Source organism: Myripristis murdjan, chromosome 12 (assembly GCF_902150065.1).
Source record: "Myripristis murdjan chromosome 12, fMyrMur1.1, whole genome shotgun sequence".
Classification (NCBI taxonomy): Eukaryota; Metazoa; Chordata; class Actinopteri; order Holocentriformes; family Holocentridae; genus Myripristis; species Myripristis murdjan.
In genome coordinates, this window is record NC_043991.1 from 30,070,643 (window position 1) to 30,089,387 (window position 18,745).

General features: G+C 40.3%; 1 protein-coding gene across 4 annotated transcripts in view; it reads right to left on the minus strand.

The window, feature by feature from the left end:
- The window catches only part of chd1 (chromodomain helicase DNA binding protein 1), a 45,708-nt gene that overhangs the window by 2,732 nt on the left and 24,231 nt on the right, over positions 1-18,745 (minus strand). For 2 of the 4 annotated variants that reach the window (XM_030064839.1, XM_030064837.1), the window contains exons 16-34: positions 18,429-18,581; positions 18,007-18,078; positions 17,757-17,906; positions 15,870-16,018; positions 13,843-13,939; positions 13,666-13,761; positions 13,282-13,458; positions 11,436-11,596; positions 11,292-11,333; positions 11,068-11,201; positions 9,143-9,281; positions 7,131-7,281; positions 5,840-5,962; positions 5,364-5,507; positions 4,043-4,288; positions 3,797-3,928; positions 2,174-2,352; positions 215-314; positions 69-120 (exon numbers count right to left, since the gene is read on the minus strand). In XM_030064839.1, the coding sequence (XP_029920699.1) occupies positions 69-120; positions 215-314; positions 2,174-2,352; positions 3,797-3,928; positions 4,043-4,288; positions 5,364-5,507; positions 5,840-5,962; positions 7,131-7,281; positions 9,143-9,281; positions 11,068-11,201; positions 11,292-11,333; positions 11,436-11,596; positions 13,282-13,458; positions 13,666-13,761; positions 13,843-13,939; positions 15,870-16,018; positions 17,757-17,906; positions 18,007-18,078; positions 18,429-18,581 (2,497 nt within the window). Of the gene's footprint in view, positions 1-68; positions 121-214; positions 315-2,173; positions 2,353-3,796; positions 3,932-4,042; positions 4,289-5,363; positions 5,508-5,839; positions 5,963-7,130; positions 7,282-9,142; positions 9,282-11,067; positions 11,202-11,291; positions 11,334-11,435; positions 11,597-13,281; positions 13,459-13,665; positions 13,762-13,842; positions 13,940-15,869; positions 16,019-17,756; positions 17,907-18,006; positions 18,079-18,428; positions 18,582-18,745 lie in introns of all 4 variants that reach the window. The other 2 variants (XM_030064836.1, XM_030064835.1) reach the window with 1 other exon arrangement.

The window sequence follows — 18,745 nt, forward strand, 5'->3', positions numbered from 1 at the left end:
AAACATAACAACTTGGTCTAAGTGACAATTCCTATTTTGTATGTACAAAGGAGGGGAAATGATTTTACCTGCATGTTTAAAGCCATGGGTATTTACACTGCTAGTGTTCTGGTCCGCTGCCTGTAACAATGACAACACTGTTATCATGGAACTGTCCAATAACAGGATTTCAAAGCATGACACAAAGTCACAACTATATCAGGGTCTGAAATACCTGGGCATTCTCCTGCCTTTTCTTGATTGCATGCTTGTACAGTTTATGCAGTTTTCTTGCATCAAACTCAGTGAATTTGGAAACGAAAATCCACAGGTTTCTGTAAAAGACAAACAACACAATTTAATGTGTGAACAAGTGGGATGTAATCAGTTAGCTCCAGACACAATGGAGCTGGCACTGCACATTGCCAAATGGCTAACATCTGTTTCAATCACGTGACACCAGTTCGCGTTAGTATTAGCAGGGTTAGCGTGTAGACAGGTAGAGACTGGCAGTGGTTTTGGGGGTTCAGGTGATGGAAAATACACCTGACCTCTCACCCCCTATGTGTTCACAGGCCTATAAAGCACTGGGGGAAACCCTGCTATATAATCACTGTACTGAATTTTTTCAAATTAAGAAAATATTTTTTAAAAAAAAAATGTATACTGGACTTTGTTAATGTCATGATTAGCTAGGTTATATTACTGGACCCATAATGCTTAATCTGTTTATGCAAGCTGTTAGCTGTCAGTTTGGTTTTGCCTTGGAGTGACAATGTGGAAGCTTATTGTCTAAGGCTTTAAAAAAAAAAAAAAAACGTGGCTGTGAGATGTTGAGTGAGTTGCATGTTGAAGACTGCAGATGGTCAGTGAGTAGGCCACAGCACTTGCTACGACTTCAGGTTTGGCATTGCTTTTATGCAGCAGTTGTACAAGAATGAAAATAGGGGAATGACGAAACTTTCTGAGATAATTATGCTGCTGAGAAGTACATGCAACATATACCACTGGAGGTGTCCTAATGCTCTGGATGATGTCTTCATGAGATCTTTAGATGAGACGTACTGGGCTGCCCTGGCAGTTCACCTTGTAGAGCGCATACCACTAAATACCAAGGCTAAGCTGCAGCAGCCTTCAGATCCAGACACTCTGCTGCACATCATCGCCTCTCTCTGCCCTGTCTTTCCTGCCTCTCTCCACTGTGTCCAAAAAAGCACAAATGCCCAAAACAAACAAACAAAAAAAGATTTAGGGAAGCAGCATTATGTAGTAATGCTGCATTATGTAGTAATGCTGCTTCCCTAAACGTAATAACTTTCTTTCATGTTGTAATAACCCATATTTTGTAATAACTTTCCACATTCAGCAATAAAAACCCTGAATGCAAAATGTAGTAACTTTTCCCACATTTGAGAGGTCTTGGAATTATGTCTAGGAAAGGTATGTTTTGGAATCTACAAACTGCATGACATTTTTTTAAATAGCGCAATTTACTGCACTCATGAAAGTTAGGTTTGCATCCCAATAAGGAAATTCATCTTTTTTATGTGCTTTACTGAATCATTTTTATTATCAAAATAAAAAGCAAAACTTGTTTGAGGAATTCCTTTGTATTTTGTGGTTTGTTTTTTAAGGGGAAAACACCCAGATTAAAATCATGTGACATGGCGTGGGGAAAAAAAAAAAAAAAAAATTCAGGTCATATCAGCCAGACCTATGCAGGGTAGAAAAAAAGTCACCACAACTCTTTACACACCAACACTTATTTTGAGAAGCATGACATAATAAGCATATTAACAAGTGTTTTCCAGATGCAGACAATTCAGTTATGGCCCAGACGGCTTATATTCACACCATGGGCTCACAAGGAGACATGAAGGCTGGTCGCACCACAACGTTTTAGCAGCAAAACTAACTGGGTATATTCTGCACTAGCTCATTTACCAATTAAAAAATGTCTCTTTAACACAAAAGCTCCATGTGTCTGCTCAAAACTGTTCATTTTGGAGAACAGTCTCGGTGAAGCACTTGTTCTTATGACGGTGAAGGAGATGATAAGTCAAATTGGAGATCTATCACGCTTGTATGGAGTAGACAATACCACTGTATATAACCATCACTTTATTACCCAAAGCAAAGCTGAAGAAGTCATGCATCAGTAATTGAAAGAGGTAAGAAGCAAAGAAATACTAACTTTCTCCACTGTTTGATCTGGTCAGGGTTTGAATACTCCTTCAGACACTCAGTGATGTGATCTCCGATCTTGATGAGGCACTGTCTTGTATGTTCCAGCTGCTCGCGCTCTGAGAGTCCTTTTTCTGGTCTGTCCAACTGCTTCAGCGCTGCTTTCACTGGCCGCATCCTCTCTTTGCACTGCAAAAGCGAATTCAAAAAACAAAACTTGAGGAAAAATCGAGGAATAGAATGAAGGGATTAACTGGTTGTTATGTAATCACATACTTGACTAAATACTATTCAAAATGTGCAAAGTGATTTTACTTGGGTGAGACTAAATAGAAAAAACTATATTTCTGTGCTTCTCACTAAATCCCTCCCTCACCACTTTCACTTAATTGTTAAACAGCCAAGTATTATTTTTACTCATCATACAAGCACAGCTTTCATTGGTTCTATGAATAAAGCAAAGTCTGAATTTCAGGCATATATGCATTCGTTTTTTTTTTTTTTTGTTTGTTTTGTTTTTTAAATGTGCAGTCGTTTTTACATGCCTATTACAATAGAGTAATCCATCAATAAATCACTCCAAACTCTCCACCCTATTGGAATATGTTTTAATTTTCTGCCATGAATCCTGTGCTGAAACAAATATTAGACCCAGGTTGCCTGCTACATTGCAGACTACAATGTCCAAAGGGAGAAAAAAACAACAACTTGTAAATCATTTGCCTACTATGGAAGCAGAAGATGCTAACACTAATCAACCACATGGAAACAACAACCAGGATAGTGAGCATGAGGAGAAAAGAAAATACACGATCCACATTCTGACAGAGATCTAAGAAGGAAACCAAAAACCTGCTGCTCAACTAGATTCCAAAATAACAGAGATCAATAATGCTATCATAAATCTGGAGAAAACTATAAACGGACTGGTCACAAGTCACAGAGAGAGTCACATCAATGCTGCACAGGACACACCAGGACTGAACAACACAGTGCTTCAACTATGCAAGCACAATGACTACCTGCTTGAAAAAGTCGATCAATTTGAAAACTACAGCAGGCACAACATTTGAATCGTAAATCTACCAGTGGGAGGTGAAGGCACAAACCCGGTTAAAATTTTTCACTGACTGGCTCCCTTCTACCCTGGGCCCTGACAACTTCTCCGACCCATCATAGCGTGGGCATACAAGGCACTGTTCCCCAGACCATCGCCAAAAAGGAAACAGAGACCTGTTGTACTCAGATTCCTGAGGTATCAGGAGAGAGGGTCGTGCGCCACTACAAAGAGGAGAAACACAATTTGACATGATGGCCCCCGTCTCATGCCATTCCTGGACATGAGACCTGCTGCCGCTTAACGGAGAAAGGAATATGACCAGGTGAAGAAAGAACTAACAGCCAGCAGCTTCTTGAAAACAGCCAAAGAAGCATGTTCATTTCTCTAGAAACTACGTTCTGAGAGCCAACCTGAGTGACTGGTTTGACTGCCAGTGTAACAAGGACCATTGAGCTTTACTGGACACTTTTGAATGGATGGTTGAAGTTCTATTTTCACTTGTACTTCTGTGTTTTGACTACAATGGAAGAGAGTGATGCTGTGCTCTAATGTCAATATGGTAGTAAAACGTACCACACTAAAGGTCTTCTGGTCCAGTTCCTCAGACTCCTCAGAGATTGGCACATTCTCTCCACTTGCTGTTACGTGGACTGGCACATCAGAGAGTTTCTTTGTCTTCTCTTGTACTTCAGCCTTCACTTCATTCTGCTGTGAAGGGCAAGAGAATTTGACCTTAAAAAAAAAGTAGCCATTTTTCCACTGTTTTTTTTTTTTTTTTTTTTTTTACAGTCAGAGCATTCAGCATCCACATAATTATACCTTCTCCAAGCTCTCCTCTTGTTTATGTAGTGGTTCAGGAGGCTTGGTTTCTTTCTGCTCCTTTTTCTCTTTTGTGTCCCGGGTTTCCTCTTTCTTTTCCTTTTTACACTCTTTCTTAATCTCCTTTTCTTTGACCTCCCGCTCATCTGGTAAAGGGAGATCTTCTTGGTCGGGCTCCTCCTCCTCCTTCACCACCACCCTTTCTGCCCGAGTTCTTCTAGGCAGTGATTTCACAGGTGGCACCTCCTTAATGGTTGAAAGCATAAAAGACAGCAGCTCAACATTTTGTACATTATAGATTGGCAAATGGCTGTAGTTAACTTTAAGTTGCAGGAACAAAGAACAAATGTGCCACATCTTTCAGGTCAAGACACCACAGGTGGTGATGTTGGTGATTGGTGATTTTACATTGATTCTATTATTACTATTATTATTATTACTACTATTATTATTTACATTCTAGACCATGGCTGACCACAGCAAACACTCAAGAGTTTGGCTTAGCTTCACTAAAAAAAAGATAAGGACACAGCAAAATGCAACACCTGCAGTGACTATATTTTATGCAAGGGAGGAAGCAGGAAAAACCACTGATGTTTCTGGATTAGGGGCTAGCTAGCTCTGAGACTAGTGCAGAATTAGCTGACCAGCTAGTGTAGTAACAGCTCGGTCAGATGGCAAGCAGAGGAGTCAAACATGGCCCAAGGAAGAAACAGCAAAGGAGGGGAGGACAAGACATGGAGCCGGAGGCAGAGTGAAGGTAAATCCAGTGGAGCAGGTTAACGGTACACCAGGATCGACTCTGTGTACTGTAAACTGTTTTATCTGATTCAGCTGGGACACCAACCCAGTAACAGGCATTTACAATAACAATACAGAAATAGCCAATCTTCTGGCTGATGGTCTTGTTTGCTTGTGTATGTCATATAGAGGCATCGATATTAGACTGAGACTGTTTCATCACCAGATAAATACCCCTTACAGTTGCTTTAGATACATCAAGTTAAAATTTGGTAATGACTGTCACATGACAATCTTGCAGACAATAGCTTTGAACAGCTGTTTTAATATCCTAATCATGACTATAGGATGGGAGATGCCACCTTTATTTCAGACACCTAAAATAAAGTGAACTATTTTAGATCTCTTTTTATATTTATTCCTCTGACTTGACTTTGGTCAGAGAATACCAAGTGCAACTGTTTTTATTCACTTCCCTCAAGTTTCACATTTCTGTTGACATAAAATGTATTGGTGCTATAAACGGGTATATGGCATAGAGAGTGCCTATGTCTACAGTATATAGAACAGTGTGAATTACCTTCTCATCTTCAAGTTCATCATCATCCTCTGACCTCTTGTCTGATGGGGGATCTGAGGATGGACTCTTCATCACCTCATCTGTCTTGGTGGGTTTCATAGTTTTGTTCTTCTTACTCCTTGGTTTCCTCTTCCGTGAATTTGCCTGCATATATAAAGAGATATGATGTTGACTGATGGAATCTGTTGTATAATGAAACAGACTGCAGATGACAGCTCCCATTCAGCGTTTACAGTCTGTCGTTTAATTAACTGCTTAAAACCCATTTCACATATGAGGCCATATTTGCTAATGTTTTCCCAGATTGCAAGCCCGTTTTTAGAGCAGGCCATGTTTTACGGCCTTCTCGTGTTCTTAGGGGATGATTTTAGGAGAAATGATTAATGATCTGCTAACATGGCAAAGGAACCATAAGTTAACTAACTTAAGGACAATGAGACATGAAGGTTATAAACCTGATACTTAATTCGACTTACCATCCCTGCTTGTCTCTGTGCTTCTTTTTTGGCCAGATCCTTGCTTAGTAATTTGATGAGGTAGTCTGCTCTTGTTTGCAGCTGTTTGGCCTGTGGTTTCTTGTCAGGGTCATCTGGTAGGAGCTAATCCACAAAGACAAGTTAGTGCAAAATTCCTGTTAAATGATACTATCTTTAAAGGGGTATTGTTGAAAAAAAAAAATCAGATTTATTATACACATATGTCAACATATCACAACTCTGTAAGCAGTTTCCATAAATTAGTTTGTGTGACAACAATATCATCCATTATGAAAAGCTGTTCTAATACACTGGGCCAGATGCAGGAAGTGTTGTGTGAACGAATCCCTTTATTTCTTTTATTTTTGTTCCACTCAAGCGATTTGCTCTTCTTTTGTTAGTACCCATAGATTTCTGAGATTTACCAATGTTTTCTCATTTTTGCTTTTCTCTGAGCTAACAGGTCAAGAGCACTCTTACCACGATAAGAAAGAATTTCCATAAACATGAATGCAGATGTTTGAGAGTTAATAGAAACAATCAGTCAATCAATCAATCAATCAATCAATCAATAAAATAAAATAAACTCCAACAGCTAGAAAAAGAATAGTTTTATGCATAAAAATAAACTATGTTAATCTAGCTGAAGCAGACTGCGGTCGGTGTTGGGGCTTCAGAGCATGTCCTGTCCTGCACTCGTCAACATGGAGTGCTTGGTTTGGCCAATGATTTTTTTGGTCTCCATTCTCCATTCTCCCTCAGCTAAGATGACATTCACAGAATCACAGATTTTTTTGCAGTTGCTGACTTTGACTTTCCTGTAACAGCAGTACTGATGCCGCTCTGGAAAAAATCACTTTTAAATTTTTTTTTTTTTTAAGTTGATTTAACAGGGGGTGTGCTGGTGGCTCACTGGATAAGAGCGTGTACCGTGTACCAAGGATCCTGATCACAGCGTTCTGGGTTCAAATCTGACCTCAGGCCCTGTTTTCCTCTCTTGCTCTCTCTCTGTCTCTCTCTTGAATTTGATTTCCACACAGCTGAAGTTATTTTTTCTTCCTAAAGCCTTGTTTTAGTGGCATGTGCTTGAGAATTTTAAACACAGCACAACAACTGCCAGTCATTTTAGAGAATGTGTCTGCATATGGCCCAGTGAGTATGTATAATTTTCAAAACAATTAAATATGTAATCCACTGAAGATCAGATCAATCTCTCTTAGAATTTCTTATACTAAATTGGATGAAAACAGATTTAGTATTTGTTATTGCTGAAATGACCCTCTGAACTTACCTTGTGAGTGAGATTGAGGTCAGGGTCCATCTTGATCATCTCCCAACTGCCATATCCATACTCATAGATGCCAATGAGGAGACTGGAGTCATCTTCCTTCCCCCAATCAATGTCAAAGTGTGCTGCCTTCGAGTGGCATGGAATCATATACCTGTTGAAAGGCAAAGGATGATGAAGGAAAACATGTGTGAGGACAGAATCAACCCTGGGAACACACACTACCACTAACGCCACCCGATTTTCCAGTCTTAGGGAAACAAAAAAACAAACAAAAAAAACAACTTGTGCTACTAAAGCACACAACCAAAATCCATGTGGACACAGAGCACTTCATTTTTTTAATTCTGACTCTAAACCCTCACTTCTATTACCTCCTCACTTCACCTTCACTTGCCTCTTCACAGCTGTCATTCAGTCAAAGATAATCACAGCCGTGATGAAATTCAGTTTAACAGCACGTAAGTGTTATACTGCTTTAATACAACAGTTCTACAAACATGGTCTTTCATCAAATTACGGTGATAAGACAACAGATTATGATTTACTCATTTGATCCACCAACACAATTAGTTCAGTCAGAAATCAAGCAGCTGAACTTAACAGTGATCCTTTCCTCCTGCTCATCAGCACTGTGCATGTGCAACAGAAACTGATCTGATAAAAACCCCTGATTAAACAGGAAAAACCTAAGTCTGATAGCTAAAAATGGCTTGGCTTTCATGTATCTGACAAACGCAGGGAGGTTGTTGCCATTAGCTTCATAAGCCAACAAAAACAAGGCTAGCTTTAACCAACAAAGCTAACTAACAAGCTTAGGGTTTTCACTGTTTTACTGACACAACAATAAAGCATGGGACTAAATGGTTTTATTTTTTACATGTTTAGCTGTGGCTCATTTAGATGCACAAGCACAGTAATGTTACTGATCAAGTAGGAGGTATCTGATCGGTCGTGACAAACATATACAGTTTCCTGACCACAAGCTAGCTTGCTTGAAGGTTTCCACCAGAGTTAGAGTTCTCATCGGGCCTGAAAATTAAGACCCGACCCGACCCGGGCCGGACTGGGCCAGCCCGAGGCCCGACCCGACCCGACTAATTAGCCGAACTTTAGGCCCGACAGCCCGATAAAGCCCGAAAAAAAAAAAAATATAAGAATTAAAAAAATCGCCAAATTCGCCATTATTTAGCAGAGCCGGTCGGCCGCGGCACCGGGGCACCATCAGTCGTTATCAAGCGGGCCGGCCGCGGCACTGGCCAGCATCAGGCAGCTCACCTGTCAGATCCGGCAGACCTGACGGGTGGGCGCGGTATCGGACGGTGCCGCGGCAGGCCCGCCTGATGCCGACTGATGGTGCCGCAGCATGTGCGGGTCAATAGGCTACGGTAGTCTAGAAAACTGGAGATTTTTTTTTTCCCGTGCGCCCCCAGTTGCACTGCCCATAGCAGAAACCGTCCCTGCTGCAGAGTCTGCCAGCACAGCTGCTTGCAACCCTCTCTCACTTGTTTGCGCTGCGCTCGCACAGCTGGTTGTCTGTCTGTCACTGAAAGTTTAGCCTCCAAATCCAATCCAGTCTCTCACTCTCTCCACCAGTCACATAAAAATGAAACGTCATAATCAATAACAAAACACATAATTCTCTTAAAAAAAAAAAAAAAAAAAATCCCCCACAGAACCCGAAGCCCGACCCGACCCGCCCAATTCACGTAAATTTTAGGCCCGACCCGACCCGAAAATGTCGGGTCGGGTCGGGTCGGGTCGGGTCGGGTTCGGGCAGAATATGAGAACTCTAACCAGAGTATCTACTCCTTCTACTTTCTTGCCCTTAAAACTAAGGCTAAAAGCCACTTTTTGAAGGCTAACATAAATCCTGGCCCAGATTTCAATGGCTGACCAACTCAGATGACAGCAGGGAAAAAGACAAATTCAAATAGTAAAAATTAAACATGTTTGAGAAAATCCCTGATAGAACTCAGAGACAAGAGCAGAAACTAGCATGATGTTAGCCATACCTCTTTCTCTCCTCAGGGTCAGCAGGAATGGCCTTGTGGAGTGGAGCCAATTCTTCCTCATGGGAGATGACAAGCTTAGCATTCACCTGGACACCAGAGATCCTAAACGTGGGGCCTTTTACCTTCCCTCTTCTGCCTGCTGATGGATAAACACAAGAATAAGAGAGGATGGCTAACCAAAGTCACTCAACTATACTATGGATATTATACTATTGAAACCTGTCAACACATTTTTAAACATTATAGCTTCAGAGGTCTTGCTGTGCAGAAGTATGTAACTTTTCTAAAAACATGCTCTGCCATTTTAGGTTAAAGATAGTAAAGCTAAGATAATTTAATTAAGATTGACTATTTACTGTTGTAAAAAATAATCTGATCTTTCATTATTGTTAGTGATACATTTAATGTTATTATATTACCCTGTATATATGTATGCTGAAATAATTTTTGAGGATCTACATTTACTGTCTAAAAATGTGGTTTAACAAATTGATCAGTTTTATTAAATTAAAACTTATGTTTGTATCATAAGGTATTACTATCATTATAACAGTACATGGTTCTTAATTTGATTTTCTTATTTCTGTTTAATAAATAACTGATGGACACAAACATTTTATGGTGCAAGGCCACAAACTTTTCTGGCCCTTATACCATATAACTGTCAAGACTCTGTGTCTTGAGATTGATCTAAGTGATGATGCCCCCACAAGCAGAAGAGCCTCAGGACACTTCCTTTGAATCCTCAGATGAGGAGGTTGCTTAACAAGCTTATCTTCTAAAGCATCACCCCGTAAGAAGAGGAGAAAAGGGAAGAAAAAAAACAAACAACAAAAAGAAAACACTAAAAATAGTTTTCTTGGTGAAGCCATTAGACAATTTTCATTTGGTATAGACAACACCTTTAAAAGCTCCATGTGCTTTTTGCCTTCTGTGGGACTCAAGTGCTGCCTCACCATGTTTGATATATCAAATAATTTACCACACAATTTAAAAACACCTTTTGCACTGGATTTCAGATTCTTTGCTATTTGAGTAGTATACTATTTGAGTAGTTTGGATAGATTAGCTACATGTCTGAAAATTTTTTGGGGGGCATTTGTCTATATTGTGGACATGGGTGACAGTCACTGTTGTGCCTGGCCAAGCTGTACAACCACAGCACAGAAGACCCAAACGATTGTAAGGAGGCATCTGAACTGTTCTCTTGCATGCTCTCTTGATGTAAAACACAGCCTCTTCCAAACAACAAAGCCATGATAATTTATGTGCTGCAATTTTATAAAATTACAAATCCCCAGATCTTTCCCTCAAATTTCCAAACTTTTGCCAGACCTCGAAATGATCAAAATCAAATTCCAAATTTTTACAAACTTTGCAGAGCTTGTAGGAACCCTAATATAAGCCATCCCAACAACTCTTTTCAGCACTGCTCTACACTTTGTAAATACCATCTTTTTTGTTTGGAATTTAACATGTCATGGGCATAATTTCTTTTTCTGGCCACATCCCCAAGTGTTTTTTCCAGATCAGATATCAATGAAATCAAATTAACATTTGTTCATGTTGAGACACATAATGCAGCCTGGGGCGACTGCAAGCAAGTTGCATCAAGTGACAATCTAACTTATCTTTAAAGGATAATTAATATGTTTGTAGCAGCAGAAAATGTTCACACGACAGGAAATTCTTCCCATGACAATTAAATTATGCAGCCGCCATTTGTCACTTTGATTATGACGGTCCATGTCGGCATAAACAGGCTATACTTAAGTTGATAAAAATGCAGAATTCATCTCACCATGGCAGATGGTAGGCTACCGTAATACAATTTTAGAATATATCGTGAAGATTTCTCCCCTCTGAAAGTGAAACCTTAAGCCCCACATGACCTGGGCTAAAAAAAAAATAATAATAATTAGTACCTGATGTCTTTTCAGGTCCACATGGATTTTCCCGTAGTGTTCTCACACAGCCATTGTGAACAGTCTCTGCCAACCGCTTCAGGTCATGTTCAGATTTATCCACAAGCTCAGCATCACGAGCAATAGCATCCAACCTGAGAAAAAAGACAAAATATTTTTAGCAACCAAACAGGCTGCATGGCATATTACTGATGATTTTGATTCAAAAATGTGTTGCAGCCTACCTTTCAAGGGGTCCTCCGAACTTTTTGTAACTCTTGACAAATCTGTAAGCAGTTGGAAATAAGATGTGATTCAATTATCATATAGGATGATGTGATTCCATTATAATACAGGACAGCCCAATATTCCATTTGTTAAATCATCACCTCCGGATTTCAGCGTCACTAAAGCCCTTGATGTTTTCTCGTGGAATAGTTCGAGGGCGTCCCCGTTTCTTTGGCCTCTTGCGGTCTGAGGTGGAATCGCTGTCGGAACCCGAGTACCTCCTGTTCCTGCTACGCCGGCCATCACTGCCGTTAAAGCTGATCTGTTAACACAAAATTATAAGGAGGACAATGAGCAATACAAACAAGCTCAACAGCTCATACACTACTCACAAAAAGTTAGGGATATTTGGCTTTTGGGTGAAATTTATGTAAAAATATAAAAAGTTCACGCTACAGTGACATTATATCATGAAAGTAGGGCATTTAAGTAGAAGCATACAGTGGTGATTTCCTCATCTCAAACCATTTCTTGAAACAAAAGCCAACAACAGTGGTGGGTATACCACAACAAAAAATGTCAGTGTCAATAACTTGTCATGTGCCCTTGAGCATCAATTACAGCTTGACAACGACGTCTCATGCTGTTCACAAGTCGACTTATTGTCTGCTGAGGCATGGCATCCCACTCTTCTTGAAGGGACATTGAGGTTCTGGGGTACAGAGCTCCGAGCCTCTACACGGCCACTCAGCTGATCCCATAGGTTTTCTATGGGATTCAGGTCTGAGAAAGTGCAGGCCACTCCATTTGAGGTACCCCAGTCTTCAGCAGCCATTCCCTAATGATACGACCTCGATGAGCTGGAGCATCAAACACCTGATGTGAATTTTGCCGTTAAACTCCTTGTTAGAGAACAGCAACTTGTGCAAAAAGTACTGAAACATTGAACAGTTGGACATGTGCATTCAAAAGTTTACAGAAGGTCACATTAAGTTCACCTGTAAAGGTTATAATGCATTTTAGGTTCATCCTGAAATTTCACCCGAAAGCTGAATATCCCTAACTTTTTGTGAGTAGTGTATATCATTACTAATCAATGGGAGTTCCATGTCCAGAAAACTTAAAATCTAGTGTAAAAACAACAACTGTGACAGCCAGGGCTGTGCTTGCCAGACTCCATCATTTAAATCAAATGCCAAATAGACAATGTCTCCTTGGTGTATGTCACACATGCTAGTCAACAGATTTGAAATAGTTATTTATTTATTTATTAATATTTGACTGGTACTGCTGGGTTGGCTAAAAAGATGTAGATGCGGTTGGGCATAGCTGACTTGAGGGGGGAATTAGCAAACCATTAACCTGCCATCTACAAAGACAAAATGTCATTATCCAAAAATCTCGGGACTTTCTGTGACACAAAGCCTCGGACCTATGTTTATATCATCTCATTACGTATTTTTGGTTGATCTTAATAATCCACATTGCATAGTTAACTAGGCCAAGTTAATTCATTTATCACTTGATTCTTAAGTTTGGCACCTTTGGCCCACAACTAAAGAGAAATTAAAATTAACATACGCTTGAACAATTTATTGAACGATCGTTTCTTTTTTCCTCATACCACAAGGCTATTTCAATACCAGGCACTGTCTGCATCCTATTCATTCATTAGGAGTGTTGCCCCATGTCGGATTACTGACTGCCTGCAACGGTTACTCAATCACACCATGAGTAAGTATTATGAGTAAGTATTCTTCATTGGAGTTACAGTTCATTGGAGTTTATACTTTCACATGATCTGTTGACTTGCAATGTCAGTCTGTAAGTGTAAAAAAAAACAATAACTACATTTTAAAAGTAATTTGAGGGGCCAAAAAAATACTGCTGGGGGCCTCCAAACATCCTTATTAGATACAGATATTCATATTTTGGTAGGTGTTTCTAACAGTTTTGTACTTCTTTATGTGCATTGCCCTCTTGATATTCCAGGATTTTTTTTTTAACCTGTTTGGCACAATTCCTCATGCGTGGCAGCATGTAGATCTCCTCCAGCTCCTTTTGTCTCTCTTCTTCCTCCATCCTCCGTCTTTGCTCCTCCGGTATGATGCTGTCCCAACTCCGCTGGCTACGCTCAGAGTCAATGTCAATTTCCTCATCTTCCATCATGGAAAAGTTGGCTACCTGTATGGGTCACAAAAACAAATCAACTGAGCTGTATGTAAGATGTGGTAAAAGGGGTATGTAAATTAATGTAATACGAAAAGAATTAAAACATATAAATATCAAGTGAATGAAGAATAAAGGAGAACAATATTTTCCTGTATGGATATCAATCAAACACATATGAGTTTAAGTCTGGTGTGTGCAGTCCAATATAACTGTATTTACCTTGAACTGTGACAGCAGCTCCTCTCCCACTGTGGAAGGTCCAGGGTCATTCTCCCTGGTTTCAGCTCTTTTTAGGATCTCATCAATGTCCATTTCCTACAGAGTATAACAGGTCATAAGATGTTACTCTATTAAAATTCAATGCAATATGCTGCACCTCATATATAGATTGCATACCTGAGGTTCCTGCTCCTCACCCTCCGGCTCTTTGAAAAGCTCCTCAGCACCGAACTTCAGGATCGCAGACAGTTCCTCTTTGTTGAATGGAGTTGAGCTGCATGTATCAAAAAAGAACAAAATAAATGAATTGGACACCTCAGGACAGAGCAGACTCATTGGACTTGTGTGAGAAACAAACTGGTTAAATTCACATCAATTCAAGCGAATACAACTTCATTACACATCAGGCTCAACATTACTCTTTTACTTACACCAAAGCACTGAAACGTAAAATAAAGGGTTGGCTCTGTTGTGCACTGGTTCTCCATGTTTCTTTCCATGAATTCAGTATCACAATGGCAGTAAATAGATTAGGAGTGATATTTTTCATACAAGTTAGGCTAATACAATGGTGCCTTATTATTGAACCACCAGTGGTACAGATGTCTAAATTCATACTACTTTTTGGGGATGTTGCAACAGATCGGCCGCCAATTTTAAATTGGCAAATTTTCATTTCATATGGATCCACAGTTGATCTCCAGATTGGCATTCCTGCTTTATTCAATAGTTACTGTAGAGATGGACTAAGGCTGAGCAATTTTATCGATTCTGTGATATATAACGATATTTTGTGTATCGATACATTAAGCCCCATTCAAATCCCCCGTGTTCCGTCTGGCGCTCTGCTCACCGCCCATTTCCCCCGTTTCCATTTCCGCAGCGAATATAAATCCAGCACCTTCATATTTAAAAGCAGATGTGTGGGAGCACTTCGGGTTTAAAAAGAAGAAGGAAAGCGACAACTTAGATAAAAGTCTGGCGGTTTGCAAGCTGTGTCACTAAAACGTGAAACAGGGCTCTCAAGTCTCACGCATTGGGCGTGAGACACACGCATTTCAACCCGTTCACACGCTCACACTCCACACCTTGTGTTTCTCACGCAGAGAAATTACCAGGATAATGCCCACCAAGTTGCGCTACTATTTTTTTATAACAGTGGTAGGGCCCTATAATTTCCGCGATCACAGAATTGCGGACGGAATCGCGGAATTAGCCAAATAAAACAGAATCTATTTTTAATGCGGAATATTGCGGAATTTGACATAATTGAATGAAATGCTGCTTTGTGTGTAATATGAACGTATGTCTGGCAAAGGCAAAGAAGATTTCCAGACTACAGCAGCGCACTGACATGGATTGTGTAACAAAGCGAAGAGTTGCCACTCCGCTCTATTTTCACTGACTAACAGCAGCACACTGGCTTAGCTTGTCTATTCAGAGAAGAGGTATCACTTCGGCTTATTTTTCAATCTATGTTTTCATATGCATACTACTATTCATTTATTGGTAGCTGAATTGTTAGGTCTGTTTGATAAGTAATTTACATATTATAAAATAATAATAATAATAATTTAACATATTGTTAAATTATTGTATCACAAGTTTTGTTAACTTTTGATACTGCAATTTTCAAAGGCTTGTAAGCCACAGTTTGCACTGTTTCAATAAATCAAACTAAGTTTCTCATCACATCTGTGATTCATTTTGTCCAGCATTTGCAAGCTGTAGACTCTCTGTCCAGTCTGAGCCATACATTGTGTAATTGATTGATTCCTTTGGTTTTCAGTTCAATTAATTCAATTCAAGTCAATGGAACACTCACAAGATGTCACCAAAATCACTGTCCCTTTAAAATCTTTCAGAAAATGATGTAAGTGTATCGAATCGTATCGTTGGCCGAATATCATGATATATAAATCGTATTGTGAGATTAGTGTATCGCTACAGCCCTAAGATGGACAGGAAAGGGAAGGGGGAGAAAGGGGGATGACATGCAGCAAAGCATGTCATCCCTGGAATACAGTCTGGAATACAACCCAGGCCACTGCGGTAAGGACTCAGTCTGATAAGTGGTGTGCACTCTATCGGTGAGTGACCGGGACACCCCACTATTCTGACTCACCTGAGCAACACATGACTAAACCTTTGAACTAAGCAAGATTCAGTTGCACAAGGGAAAAAAGGTTGCTTTTATTGCTTGCCTAGAAGGAGCAGCACCAGTGTGGAGTACAGTCTTCCCCGTAGTGTCCATCCTTTGAATAACGAGGTGATCCAGCACCATCTTCTTCTTGGCCCTCTCTATGATGTCCTCTTCCACAGAGCCCTTTGTCACTAGACGGTAGATGTTCACCTGAGAAACAAGCACAGTCAATTATGTACTTTGTTATTTGTATATAAAATCAAACAAAACAACATAGCTGCAATCAATAACTAACAGGGTCCAAACATATAGCACACAGTACATGTTCAGCTTTATATGAAACATTTTGCAAACAATATGTGTGTGGGATGAATTGCTGGTGAGTTGTGGCCAACAAAAATTTGAAACATGACTTAAGTATTACCTTTCAGAAAAAATGGTCAAAAATCTTCCATGTTACCTTGGAACACCTGCACATCCATTTAATATCAGTTTTAAAATGGCCATAACAATACAACTCACTACTGCTACAAGATGTGGTAGAATTGGTACTGCTGCTATTGGGGATATGACAATTCACTGATGCATCTAGATCCAGTGGGCTAATTGTGTAAGATGTGGCTATATTAACCGCCTTTCCACTGCTGTGCCATGGCAAACTAGGGCTATCTTTGAGCCAGACAGTGGTAATGGCCTGCAGTCTCAAACTGCGACAACAAAAAGCATTCACATTTCCAATGACATGCTGACACTCCAACAGTCCTGCCCTATATCTCACCCATCACATGCCGCGTCAGTGTGAATGCACACGAGAGGAAACTAGGGATCGAGTGGTTAAAGTCTGCACACCTGGCACAAACTAACTACTGCAGAATGGAACAGGTTTTTTTCCTTTCAGTTTTTCTATGGACCAGTCCCACTGTCCATCAAATCCTCACCGCTGCCAGCTCTCTCACTATATATTATCGTATAACCTCCTCATTTCAGCAAATGCCGTTCACTTTCTTTTCTGTTATTTTGATGCTACAAAAGCGATGATGCGCTGACATCTGTACAAGCACCAACAAACCCACATTTGGCGCAACAGTTAGTGTGTATTGGTACAAAGTTGCCTACACAAACTCAAGACTCACTTTAGTTTATAGTCTCTGCCAATTTAGATGTTTCCCTCAGTTCCTCTTTCTCACCTTCTTCTCCACCTCTAGACTTGTCTATGTTGTTAATCTGTTCTCCTCAGTCTGTGCCAGTGGATTGTATCCGTGCCTCATCTTTAGGTCAGTGGACTGAGTCTGCCTTCATGCCCCGAGGCTCCCCCTGCACTTTGTGTTCTTTGTCTGCTAACGTGTTTTCTTTTATAATTGTACAGTATTATTCTTGATAATTTGCCCACCTGGTCAGAATATATTGCACACTTGTCTGGCCAGGAAGAGGCCCCATTTCTCTGTCCTTTTCAAGATTTCCTCCCTTTTCCATCTTTGTTTTTATTGGTGAGTTTTTTCTTGCCCGCCATGAGGGTTTGGTCAGGTGCTGTCATCCTGTTGGTTTGTTGTAAGCCCGTGGGCTTGTAATGCCATTTGAGACTGTAAACGGTGATATGGCCTCTAAAAAAACCTTAACCTAAACTTTGCACTCTGTGATTTGATAGTGAGTTACCGCCCCAAGTAAATGTGTTCTGGGCACATCTGACTGGCCCGGGAACACTTCTGGATCTCCCAGGAGGTGGATGTGACTGGGAAAAGGCTACCCTTCTTAGCCTGCTACCGCCAGAAGCTGGTCCTCATTATGCAGTGGAAAATAGATGCATGTATTCTCATATCAGTTCTGACCAACTGCTGTCAATACATCTTTAACTGACACTCCAGTGACAATGCATAGATGTAAACCAAGGTTTTAAAATGAAATGTTTTTACATAGTTTCTCAAGTTAAAAATGTCATATTTTTATGTACCTGTCTCTTCTGTCCAATCCTATGGGCTCTGGCTTGGGCCTGCAGATCATTCTGGGGGTTCCAGTCTGAGTCAAAGATGACTACTGTATCAGCTGATGCCAGGTTGATACCTAGACCACCGGCACGTGTCGAAAGCAGGAAGCAGAAATCCTACACAGAGAAGTGGAGGTATTTGTAACAAACCTGATAGAATGCATGTATTCAAATGAAGCATGAGTCGCATGTTCTGTATCAAGAGCATAGCATTTACCTCTGAGCCTTCAGCATTAAAATGATCCAGTGCCTGCTTCCTCATTTCTCCTTTGATGGAGCCATCTAATCTCTACAAAAAGTCCAATTTAAAAGATAAATCAGTATATAGCATGACAGTCATGGACATCACTTAATCCTAATAATAATGATAAATCTTAATAATTACTGTCAGTCATGTACAGGTATGGTATGACTTCCCATTGTTTGCCCAATTACTTGTTAACAAGATGTCAATGCAAGCTATGGGACTTTCTACTAGGAAAAGTAACTGCAAATGTTTTCTTCCAAAACAATGACAAAAAGTGACATATACATTGGTGCACCTGTTTAATTCCTGCAGAGTTTTTGTTTGTCTGATCATGGAGTCAATGACTTTTTTCTAAGTGAATGGTGGCATGCGTGAAGATCATCTGTAGATACCTGAAAGAGGAACTGTCGGCTCCTCAAATACTCAGCCAGGATGTCCAGCATCCGAACCATCTGGGAAAAGATGAGGACCCTATGGCCGCGCTCCTTCAAACGAACAAGAAGCTTGTCCAAAAGAACAAGCTTCCCACTGCAGCGAATCAAGTGCTGTGGAGGGAAAACTAGTTATTGATCTATCTTAGTGGGTAGGCAAACATGTGCCATGGAAGGCCAAGAGTCTGTAGGTTTTCATTTCAACCAAAAACTACACTGGTAATCTCACAGATTACCTTATCTTGTAACAGAGAGGATGTGAACTCCACTAGTGAACT